We start from the raw sequence: 12,500 nt of genomic DNA, 5'->3' as shown, positions 1-12,500 counted from the left end.
CGTCTTTAAGTTTTTACGTCGTTGTGTTTTTACGTCTTTAAGTTTTTACGTCGTTGTGTTTTTTCGTATTTAAGTTTTTACGTCTTTGTGTTTTTACGTCTTTAAGTTTTTACGTTGTTGTGTTTTTACGTCTTTAAGTTTTTACGTCGTGTTTTTACGTCTTTAAGTTTTTACGTCGTTGTGTTTTTTCGTCTTTAAGTTTTTACGTCTGTGTTTTTTCGTCTTTAAGTTTTTACGTCTGTGTTTTTTCGTCTTTAAGTTTTTACGTCTTTGTGTTTTTTCGTCTTTAAGTTTTTACGTCGTTGTGTTTTTACGTCTTTAAGTTTTTACGTCTGTGTTTTTACGTCTTTAAGTTTTTACGTCTTTGTGTTTTTACGTCTTTGTGTTTTTACGTTGTTGTGTTTTTACGTCTTTGTGTTTTTACGTTGTTGTGTTTTTACGTCTTTGTGTTTTTTCGTCTTTAAGTTTTTACGTCTTTGTGTTTTTACGTCTTTGTGTTTTTACGTTGTTGTGTTTTTACGTCTTTGTGTTTTTTCGTCTTTAAGTTTTTACGTCTTTGTGTTTTTACGTCTTTGTGTTTTTACGTTGTTGTGTTTTTACGTCTTTGTGTTTTTACGTTGTTGTGTTTTTACGTCTTTGTGTTTTTTCGTCTTTAAGTTTTTACGTCTTTGTGTTTTTACGTCTTTGTGTTTTTACGTCTTTAAGTTTTTACGTCGTTGTGTTTTTACATCGTTGTTTTACGTTTTAAGTTGAGCAGGAATTCAAGTTTTGAAAACTAAAAGTTTGTCGTCGGGTGTCGGCTGGTTTCTGTTTGCTAGCTGAATATTTTCATGGCCGCCTGGATCTGAGGAAGCGGATCGACCGGCTCGACGGCGGAGGGCTGACGATGATGATGTCACTTGTTTTGAGTCGTCGTCACCGGCTGCTGCTAACGTTAACATTAGCGTTAACGTTAACGTTAACGTTAACGTTAGGAAGAGGAGAGCCTGAGGAGGAGGAGACCTGTCTCACTGTTGATGTCAGCTGAATAACTCTGTGAGCTTCATGGAGCTCCATGGAGCTTCATGGAGCTCCATGGAGCTCCATGGAGCTTCATGGAGCTTCATGGAGCTTCCTGTCCCTGGAGTCATCTTTTTATTTAACATTCAGTCTGCAAATACAAACACAGGGAGACTGTGTGTGTGTGTGTGTGTGTGTGTGTGTGTGTGTGTGTGTGTGTGTGTGTGTTGTCATGCTGTGACCTCATCACGTTTCCTTATGTGTGTTTTGACTAAAACATTTCAGTCAGTGTGAACCGTGTGTTTATTCACACCGAGGTGATTTCTCCTCGTGTTTTTGGTCAGATTATTAGGAAAGTGACGACAGTGCAAGATTTTATTGATTTTTCCTTAAACTGTTCTCTGATCAGCCACAGAGAGGCTTCACTTCACTGAGCAGCACACTGCCACTGGACACTGATCTGTCCTTAAAATGTAAAATCTCCTTAAATTTCCCTCAAATCCCTTTGAATTAAATAGTTTTGACTCAGTTTGTCCACTGAGTTATCAATATCATGTGATTTATCATGTGATTTATAATGTAATTTACAATGTGATTTATAATGTGATTTATAATGTGATTTATCATGTGATTTATAATGTAATTTACAATGTGATTTATCATGTGATTTATAATGTGATTTATAATGTAATTTACAATGTGATTTATCATGTGATTTACATAGCCTATCAGACCCAGGTGGGACACCAAGATGGATTTTCAGCTGTTTTTAAATTTTCAGTAAATTAGTTCATTAGTGTCACAGTGTGGTGACATGTGTCATATGGTCCCAACACCCAGAGACAAGACCAACATGACAAGAGCTCAGACTGAGGAAGAGGAGGAAGAGGAGGAAGAGGAGGAAGAGGAGGAGGAAGAACAGACTGTCAGACTGAATTCAAGTTTGACCATAACGCCAACAGACAGACAGGCAGGCAGACAGACAGGCAGACAGACAGACAGACAGACAGGCAGACAGACAGACAGACAGACAGACAGGCAGACAGACAGGCAGACAGACAGACAGACAGGCAGACAGACAGGCAGACAGACAGACAGACAGACAGGCAGACAGAATTTATTGTAAAATAAATGTTTAAATTTGCAGGGGAAAACTGAAGATATTAAACTATTAAAGGGTTTATATATATATATATATATATATGTGTGTGTGTGTGTGTGTGTGTGTGTGTGTGTGTGTTACATCACAACAGAAGAGAGAGAGAGAGACAGACAGACAGTCGGCTGTCAGACAGACAGGCAGCCTGTCTGTCTGACAGCGGATTTAAACCGCTGAGTCCGTTTCATAACCTTCAACTGACGCTTCTACATTTTTTTTTATTATAGACAGAAATGAAAGAGGAGAAGAAGAGGAAAAAGAAGAAGAAGAAGAGGAAAAAGAAGGAGGAGAAGAAGAGGAAGGAGAAGAAGAGGAGAGGAAGGTGACTTACCGGAGGAGAGGATGGAGAGAAGAAGAAAGTAGAGTCCGTTTCTACCGCAACTCCGGTCCGCTGCAGAGCGACAGACAGGCAGCTGTCTGTCGCTCCTGTTGCTGTTCTGTTGTATCGATGTGATCGGTCTTCCGCCTGTCTGTCTGTCCGAGCGGCAGATCTATCGATTATCGATCAGATCAGATAGTAGAAACTCTCGAGCTGCTGTCACAGCGACGAGCCGCGCGCTCTGCAAGCCGAGCGGAGCGGAGAGCAGCCCAGTGCGCATGCGCCGCAGAGAGACACACACACACACACACACACACACACACACACACACACACCACGAGGAGCTTAAAATCCATCCAATAATAATAATTTGATTATTTTATTTTTATGATTTCAGGGAAAAGCCTCAGAAATCACTTTGCCTGTGTGTGTGTGTGTGTGTGTGTGTGTGTGAGTGTGTGTGTGTGTGTGTGTGTGTGAGTGTGTGTGTGTGTGTGTGTGTGTGTGTGTGTGTGTGTGTGAGTGTGTGTGTGTGTGTGTGTGTGTGAGTGTGTGTGTGTGTGTGTGTGTGTGTGTGTGTGTGTGTGTGAGTGTGTGTGTGTGTGTGTGTGTGTGAGTGTGTGTGTGTGTGTGTGTGTGTGTGTGTGTGTAAACAGCAGGTTCTGGTTGATCTAATTCCAGGTTCTGTCGTTGGCAGAACCTCATAAAACTATTTTAAACTGTAAATACTGGCTGGTGGCGCACACACACACACACACACACACACACACACACACACACACACACACACACACAGTATTTTGTGTGTGTTCCCAGCAGGTCCAGGCTGTCATTTATCTATTTCCAGACTTGAACTCACAACACACACTGTCTGTCTCTCTACCTGTCTGTCTCTCTACCTGTCTGTCTGCCTCTCTCTCTCTCTCTCTACCTGTCTCTCTCTCTCCACCTGTCTGTCTCTCCACCTGTCTATCTCTCTACTCTCTCTCTCTCTCTTTCTCCACCTGTCTGTCTCTCTACCTGTCTGTCTGCCTGCCTCTCTCTCTCTCTCTCTCCACCTGTCTGTCTCTCTCTCCACCTGTCTCTCTCTCTACCTGTCTGTCTGCCTCTCTCTCTCTCTCTCTACCTGCCTCTCTCTCTCTCTCTCTACCTGTCTCTCTCTCATCTGTCTGTCTGTCCGTCTCTCTCTCTCTCTCTACCCGTCTCTCTCTCCACCCGTCTCTCTCTCCACCTGTCTGTCTGTCTGCAGTGTGTGTGTGAACACAGCAGCCAGTATTTACAGTCAGAAGAGCTGAGAACAGCAGGAACTCACCTGCTGCTGATCAGCCAATCAGCTGTCAGATGAGCTGATGACATCACACAGTGAGCACACCTGGGTTAGTTCTGCTTCAGAGAAACTGAACCAGACCCACCGGCCTTCTGCTATTGGCTGGTGCCAGGTGATGTCATCACCTGGGTTCTGGGGGCGGAGCCTGGTCAGACAGACAGACAGAGAGACAGACAGGGAGACAGAGAGACAGACAGACAGAGAATCAGACAGACAGACAGACAGACAGACAGACAGACAGACAGAGAATCAGACAGACAGACAGACAGACAGACAGACAGACAGAGAATCAGACAGACAGACAGACAGGCAGACAGACAGACAGAGAATCAGACAGACAGACAGGCAGACAGACAGACAGGTAAAATGATCTTCTCAGTGAGGTGAGACATTCTACACTTGCACTCTGAAGAGAGGTGGAGAGAGACAGAGGCACCGTCTGTCTGTCTCTCTGCCTGTCTCTCTCTCTCTCTCTACCTGTCTCTCTACCTGTCTCTCTCTCTGTCAGTCTCATTGGTCGTTTCATGGTCATGTGATTTTTTCTTTTAATTTGAAACCAGAACTTCACATTCTTTATTCTTTATGGTTTATACACTGCTGCACTGACACTCCTCCTCCTCTTCCTCCTCTTCTTCTTCCTCCTCCTCTTCCTCCACCTCTCTTTCATCTGTCTAACCTTCCTCCTCCTCCTGTTTCTTCTCTTCCTCTCCTGCTTTTCTTTCATCCCTCCATTTCTCTCCTCTCAGTCTTCTTCTCTCCCTCCTTCCTAACCTCCATCCCTTCTCTCTGATTTCCCAGAGTTCCTTGCTGCTCCTGGTCCCAGTGGAGCTGCTCCTCCATCCCTCGTCCCAACGACCAATCACGTTCCTCCGTTCCTCAGAACAACCAGCCAATCACAACCCAGCACTGCCACGACCCACTTACCACACACACACACACACACACACACACACACACACACACACACACACACCCTGGTGTGTCCTTATACAACCTTGATGTGAAGCTCAAGGTCAGAGGAAGTGCTGACATGGCTGTGTGTGTGTGTGTGTGTGTGTGTGTGTGTGTGTGTGTGTGTGAGTGTGTGTGTGTGTGTGTGTGTGTGTGTGTGTGTGTGTGTATACTGGTTTAACTGGAGAACCACTGAACTAAACTAATGTAAAAACTACAATAAAGTGCCATGCTCTGAACAGACTCTTCTCCTCCTGAGCAGGAGAGCTTCAGCTGAGAAGAAGAAGAACGTTCTGCTGGTTCTGCTGGTTCTGCAGGTTCTGCTGGTTCTGCTGGTTCTGCAGGTTCTGCTGGTTCTGTCTACAGCCAGCAGTCCACCTTAATGTTCCATCTCTTCCAGTCCAAACCTTCATCTGATCCCTGACTCGTCTTCACTTCTCATCACAGAAACATTAATTATCCATTAAAATAAAAAACAGCTTTAATACAGTGAGGTCATCATGGACCGGTTCACACTCTAGACCAGGGGTGTCAAACATACGGCCCGCGGGCCAGAACCGGCCCGCCAAAGGGTCCAATCCGGCCCACGGGATGACTTTGCAAAGTGTGAAAATTGCACTGAGAAGTCCTTCATTCTAAGTTTTCAATAAAATGCGCTGCTGTCCCTGACCTGTCCACTGGGGGTCGCACTGTCCTGAGAAGAGCAGCAGGTCCTGGATAAGCTGCTCTGCTCTGCTGTAAAACAGATCCCAAGCCTCATGTTCATGCAGGAAAATGAAACATGTCTTTGTCAAAAAGGAGAAAAGTGGACAGAGTGTCGGGTTTTCCAAGACAAATGGACCGGTTCATATTTCTTCACCGAGATAAAAGGGAAGATTAAGGACAGAGTTCAGTCATCTGTTACATGTTCCAGAGCGCGGACGTTACAGATGTTGCTCAACCCGCTGTATTCATTCATGGTGTTGATAAGACATCGACTGTCACCGAGGACAGACACCACGACAGCGAAAGACATCTTCAACTCGTCTCGTTGGAGCGGTGGAGAGGATCGGGGTGGACTGGGCCCAGGCGGTCCCCCCGGGCGGTCCCCCCAGGCGGTCCCCCCAGGCGGTCCCCCCGGGCGGTCCACCCAGGCGGTCCCCCCGGGCGGTCCCCCCGGGCGGTCCCCCCGGGCGGTCCGCCCAGGCGGTCCGCCCAGGCGGTCCGCCCAGGCGGTCCCCCCGGGCGGTCCGCCCAGGCGGTCCCCCCAGGCGGTCCCCCCGGGCGGTCCCCCCGGGCGGTCCCCCCGGGCGGTCCGCCCAGGCGGTCCCCCCGGGCGGTCCCCCCAGGCGGTCCCCCCGGGCGGTCCCCCCGGGCGGTCCCCCCGGGCGGTCCCCCCGGGCGGTCCCCCCGGGCGGTCCGCCCAGGCGGTCCCCCCGGGCGGTCCCCCCAGGCGGTCCCCCCGGGCGGTCCGCCCAGGCGGTCCCCCCAGGCGGTCCGCCCGGCTACTGATGGGACGCCGTCAACGATCGGGATAAAGGCAGGTGAGAAAGATCAGAGAGAAAGTACAGGCTGCAAACAGAGGTCAGGCTTTTTGGACTTTTCATTGTATTTTGCACCAGGAAGCGTCGTGTTGCAAGTCGTTATGAATGGATGACATCATGGGAGAGGTGGTCAGAACTGTTCGTTTCATCCGAGCCAGAGGTCTGAATCATCGGTTTGACAGCCTTCTGAGTGACAGAGACATTTCCCACGGCCCGTCCAGCCGAGGAGTCGTGCTGATGCCTTTCTTTGATTTACGAGGAAATCTGACAATTCATGGAGCAAAAGGGAAAACCGGTGGCTGAATTACAGGATACAGAACGGATGCAGGACCTTGGATTTACGGTGGATTTTACAGACCACATGAATAATCTGAACAAAATGATGCAAGGCGGCAGCAAAGGTGTCACACAGTATTATGACAGCATACTGAAGCCGGCTGTGGGACAGGCAGCTGTCACACGGTCACTCTGCTCATTTTCCCCGTCTGAGAAATGTGGGTTTCAGGTCTTTGGTGAACTTTGAACTCGAGACAGAATTCAAAGTTTTTCGCTCAGCGTTCACAGTCGAGGCCTCTGATCCGCCTGTGGACAGCGTCCCACTTGAGATAATTGACTTGCAATGTGACAGATGTGAAGAACAAATTTGCCTCCGTGGGCTTGGACACGTTATCAGTGTCTCTTATCCAGACAGACAGACTGGCTGCAGAGGTTTGGTGTGTGTTTGGGACGACTTACCTGTCTGAACAAGCTTTTTCTGTAATGAGCATCAAGAAAACAAAACTGTTCCAGGCTCACACACAAGCACTGAAATGACAAACTGACATTGGCAACAGCTCAGGATTTGACACCTAATACTGATGCATTGTGAAGGCTGAGAGGAGCCAGGCTTCAGGAGCAAGTTAAACAGTAAGTAGCCTATTGCATGTTTTCTGTATTCATCACTAAATGGTAAACTATTTTCATTACCCTTGAATATAGAGAAGAACTGCAGAGTTACAGACAGTAGACTTGATGTGTTTGATAGGTCTGTGGTAGCTGAGGAAACGTGTTCTGATGCAGAGTATTGTCATTATCCTCACCATCAGTTTTAATGAGCAGCAGCCTAAACGTGTCCAATTGTTTTATGGAATGTGGAAAAACTGAGATATAATATTGTTGAAATTGCACTTATTTTTTCTTAAGACATCTCAGGCTGTTCATCATGTTTTGTAAATGGATGGTCCGTTCACTGTGAATGTTTTCAGTGTACCTGTACTTCTTACACTAAAAGAAACGGGAAGATTTGGAGGTGTTTTTATTTATAGGTTATTATGCAATAATTTTCTGTCTGGCCTGCTTGCCCCTGAACTAAAATGAGTCTGACACCCTGCTCTAGACATTAAGGGATTTTTCATGTGTTTTGTGAAGGTTATTAATGAGTTATTAATGAGTTATTAATGAGTTATTAAGGGAAAACATTACAGGGAGTTTAAGGAGGTTTAGATGGGATCTCCATTATTAACTCCCTTAATTCATTTTAAGGGGATTTTGCATGAATTAAGGGGTGAATTAATGTACATTAATGATAATGTAAGGTGATTTAGTAACACTTTACAATAAGGGTCACTAAGTTAAGGGTTAGTTAATGCTTAATAAGCATTAACTAACCCTTAGTTAATGTTCCCTTATTGTAAAGTGTTACCGGTGATTTTAAGGGAGTTCTGGTTCTTATGTGAAGCTCTGCAGCCAATCAGAAGCTTCTCAGCGGCTCCATAGAAAACATCACATCAACATCTGTTTCTGAAGTACTTCCTGCTACTTCCTGTTTCCTGTTCTGTTCTCTGACAGGATGATCAATCAATCACTGATCAATAAACTCCTCCCACCTCTACTCACCCATCTGACTCAGGACAGACAGCAGAAACCGTAGAAACTGATTAGAAAACAGCTGGAGCAACTTTAATGTTTTTGTTTCATTTCATCAACAACAAAATCAATCAGGAATAGAAACTGGAGCGGGAGACAGGTGGAGAGACAGACAGGTGGAGAGACAGACAGGTGGAGAGACAGACAGGTGCAGAGTACAAAACGTGATCCAACACTTCCTGAAGCTGAGAGAGAGACAGGCGGAGAGACAGACAGGTTTCTACAGAGGAATAGAGAGGGAGACAGGTAGAGGAGGGAGGGATGATCAGAGAGACAGACAGGTGTCTAGAGCTGAGAGAGAGAGAGAGAGAGAGAGAGACAGGTTTCTGGAGGGAGAAGGAATGAAGAGAAGAGAGGGATTATCAAAAAGAGAGACAGGAAGAGGTGAATGATGGGTAAAGAGAGAGAGACAGGTGGGCAGACAGACAGGTGGAGAGACAGACGGGTCCTCTTGTTCCCTGTGGTTTCATAACGGAGAGAGAGAAGGATGGAGAGAGGAACAGAAGAGAAGAAAGAAAGATATTCGATAATATTGATTATCACAATATCTCATGATGATATTTTCTGCTATATTGAATATTAACAGCTGACAAATGTGATGCAATTTAGAAGAAACAAAATAAAATACAAAGTAAACAAAAAAAAGAAAACAGAAAACAAAAACGACCTCCTGTGATAACACTGGGTATTGGGACATTTTGGCGTTGGAGGTACAGTCTGGATTTCACCAGAAGAAGAAGAACTGAGTCAGCTGAGGGATGAAGAGGGAGGAGTCAGAGAGAGAGAGGGGGAGGAGTCAGACAGAGAGTGGGAGGGGTCAGACAGAGAGTGGGAGGGGTCAGACAGAGAGTGGGAGGGGTCCGACAGAGAGTGGGAGGGGTCCGACAGAGAGTGGGAGGGGTCCGACAGAGAGTGGGAGGGGTCAGACAGAGAGTGGGAGGGGTCAGACAGAGAGTGGGAGGGGTCAGACAGAGTGGGAGGAGTCAGACAGAGATTGGGAGGGGTCAGACAGAGTGGGAGGAGTCAGACAAAGTGGGAGGAGTCAGACAGTTATCTCCTCCTCCTGGGCGACGCCTCCCTGCTCCTCCTCCTCTCCTCTCTGTGTCTGTTCCTGTCTCTGTTCTCCTTATTCCTCTCTCTATCCTTGTCTCTGTCTTTGTCTCTCTCCCTCTCTTTGTCTCTCTCATTGTCTCTCTCCCTCTCTTTCTCTCTCTCTTTGTCTCTCTCCCTCTCTTTGTCTCTCTCATTGTCTCTCTCCCTCTCTTTCTCTCTCTCTTTGTCTCTCTCATTGTCTCTCTCATTGTCTCTCTCCCTCTCTTTCTCTCTCTCTTTGTCTCTCTCTTTGTCTCTCTCCCTCTCTTTCTCTCTCTCTTTGTCTCTCTCCCTCTCTTTGTCTCTCTCTTTCTCTTTTTCCCTCTCCCTCTTCTCCACCTTCTCTCTCTCTCTGTCTGTTTCTCTGGCTCGCTCGCTCTCTCTCTCCTTCTCCCTCCCTCTGTCTCTCTCTCTCTCCCTGTCTCTCTCTACCTCTCTCTCCCTTCCTCTCTCTCTCTCTCCATCTCTCCGTCTGCCTCGAACGTCCATTTCTCTCTCCTCCCCTTCTTCTTCTTCTTCTTCTCTTCTGGTCCTGCGGACGGCCTCACGTGCACGCTCGCGCTCCTCTGCCTCACGTGCGCGCCCGGTCCTGTCCTTCCTCACGTCTTCGTCCTCGTCCTCGTCCTCGTCTCCGTGACGACGGCCCGCCCGCTTCCTGCTGGACGGTTTGCCCTTCTTCTTCTTGTCTTTCTTCTTCTTGCTTTCTTCTTTTCTCTTCTTCTTCTTCTTGTGTTTGGAGTCGGACTCTGGAGGAAGAAGAGGAAAACATTCATCCATCCATCAATTCATCCATCTATCCACATACTGTCAGCTGAGGAGTCATGTGACAACGATGAATAGAGAGAAAAATAAATATCATCAAACTAGAATAAATTAAATTAAGAATGATAGTAAGTAATTGTGGAAAACGACCCACAATGCTTTGGGTCAAAGATCAAAGACTTCTCATCTTTCATTGAAGCTGATGGTCGTTCATCACAGCTCATTACAGTCACACTGTGACATCACACTGACGTGACATCACACTGCACATGTGACATCACACTGCACATGTGACATCACACTGCACATGTGACATCACACTGCACATGTGACATAAAACAGTTCAGTATATAACAGTGACATTGCATTGCTTGGTGTCTGTTCTGTGTGTTTAACACTAACTCTGTTTACTTCATGTTAGTAAATGCATCAGTTAACATCAGTCAACATTATTTAACATCAGTTAACATTAGTTAAGGTTAGTTAACATCAGTTAACATTAGTTAAGGTTAGTTAACATTAGTTAACATTAGTTAGGGTTAGTTAACATCAGTTATGAACACTTCATGTATAAAGCGTTGCTGTTATTCATGTGTTCATCTGATGGATTTACCTGAGCTGCTGCTGCTGCTGGAGGAGGAATCCGATTGGCTGGAAGAGTCTGAATCTGACTGGCTGGAGGAGTCAGAGGAGGAGGAGTCAGAGGAGGAGGAGGAGGAGGAAGAGGAGGAGTCAGAGGAATCCACTTCCTGGTTCTGAGTCATGATCATCTTAGGAGCGTTCTTCAGATGCTCCCTCAACTCATCACTGGAGAGAGAGACAGGCAGAGAGAGAGACAGGCAGAGAGAGACAGGCAGAGAGAGAGACAGGCAGAGAGAGAGACAGGCAGAGAGAGACAGGCAGAGAGAGAGACAGGTGGAGAGAGAGAGACAGGCAGAGAGACTATAGATTACTATGTGTTATTCATGACATTAACGTAATTATGTGTCTGGAGATGTTGGTGTGTGTTTTCAGTGTGTGTGTGTTCAGTGTGTGTGTGTCTGTGTGTTCAGTGTGTGTGTGTGTGTGTTTTCAGTGTGTGTGTGTTCAGTGTGTGTGTGTTCAGTGTGTGTGTGTCTGTGTGTGTGTGTTTTCAGTGTGTGTGTGTTCAGTGTGTGTGTGTCTGTGTGTGTGTGTTCAGTGTGTGTGTGTGTGTGTGTGTGTGTGTTCAGTGTGTGTGTGTGTGTGTTCAGTGTGTGTGTGTGTGTGTGTGTGTGTGTGTGTGTCTCACGTCAGTCCTCCCAGTCCGATGGAGGTGAAGAAGTTGATGGCGAAGCGAGTGTTCCTGGGGTTATCACGAGGAAACAGACCCTCGAAGAACGGCTGCAGGGTCCTGACACACACACACACACACACACACACACACACACACACACACACACACGGTTAGTAGTGACAGGTGTGTCATGTGACACGTCAGTCTGTTGAACATGTTTCATCACACTGAGCTGAGATCAGTCTGGTTTCTTCAGTTCTGTGTGTTTGTTTAACGTGTCGGGGCGTCCCAGGCGGGTGGAGCCTGCAGAGGAAACAAACCACCTGTATGGCTCTGTGTCCATGCTTTCAGAGAGAGACAGACAGGCAGAGAGAGAGACAGACAGGCAGAGAGAGAGACAGACAGGCAGAGAGAGAGACAGACAGGCAGAGAGAGAGACAGAGAGAGAGAGACGGAGAGAGAGAGACAGACAGGCAGACAGGCAGAGAGACGGAGAGAGAGAGACAGACAGAGAGAGAGACAGACAGGCAGAGAGAGAGACAGAGAGAGAGAGAGACGGAGAGAGAGAGACAGACAGAGAGAGAGACAGACAGGCAGACAGGCAGAGAGACGGAGAGAGAGAGACAGACAGAGAGAGACAGACAGGCAGAGAGAGAGACGGAGAGAGAGAGACAGACGGAGAGAGAGACACAGACAGAGAGAGAGACAGACAGGCAGAGAGAGAGACAGAGAGAGAGAGACAGACGGAGAGAGAGACACAGACAGAGAGAGAGACAGACAGGCAGACAGGCAGAGAGACAGAGAGAGAGAGAGACAGGCAGAGAGAGGGGGATTAGATTAGAGGGAGGGGGATCAATATCACTGGGCCCACTGAGTTCTATGGAGAGGAAACACTGCAGTGTGAATGAATGTATTTCTATGTTAGTATAAGTGAGTCTTCAGGGTCCCAGACTCTGGTTCAGGTTGGATCTATATTAGTGTATTTCTATGTCAGTGTGTAGGATCTATGTCAGTGTGTAGGATCTATGTCAGTGTGTAGGATCTATGTCAGTGTGTAGGATCTATGTCAGTGTGTAGGATCTATGTCAGTGTATTTCTATGTCAGTGTAGGTCTATGCAGTCTTACGGGTCTTTGAGCCTCTGGTTCAGGCGGGGCAGGCCCATGTAGGCACACAGCTCCTGGAACAGGATCTTCACAAAGATCCTGC

General features: G+C 46.9%; 1 protein-coding gene across 1 annotated transcript in view; it reads right to left on the bottom strand.

Annotated features, from left to right (window-relative positions):
* Positions 1-8,209: 8,209 nt before the first annotated feature.
* Positions 8,210-12,500, bottom strand: part of LOC139639800 (pre-mRNA-splicing factor CWC22 homolog) — a 7,838-nt gene continuing 3,547 nt past the window's right edge. Inside the window, exons 3-6 of the mRNA XM_071513949.1 lie at positions 12,419-12,500; positions 11,308-11,409; positions 10,651-10,844; positions 8,210-10,021 (exon numbers count right to left, since the gene is read on the bottom strand). The exon at positions 12,419-12,500 is cut by the window's right edge and continues 46 nt beyond it. Coding sequence (XP_071370050.1) covers positions 9,234-10,021; positions 10,651-10,844; positions 11,308-11,409; positions 12,419-12,500 — 1,166 coding nt within the window. The 3' untranslated portion in view covers positions 8,210-9,233. The remainder of the gene's footprint in view (positions 10,022-10,650; positions 10,845-11,307; positions 11,410-12,418) is intronic.

This window comes from Centroberyx affinis, unplaced genomic scaffold (genome assembly GCF_046629955.1).
Source record: "Centroberyx affinis isolate AG114_WGS23_722 - 3 ecotype Tasmania unplaced genomic scaffold, CSIRO-AGI_Caff_v1 ptg007746l_1, whole genome shotgun sequence".
NCBI lineage: Eukaryota > Metazoa > Chordata > Actinopteri > Beryciformes > Berycidae > Centroberyx > Centroberyx affinis.
Note: the sequence above shows the minus strand (reverse complement) of the source record. Positions and strands in the feature narration are given on the sequence as shown.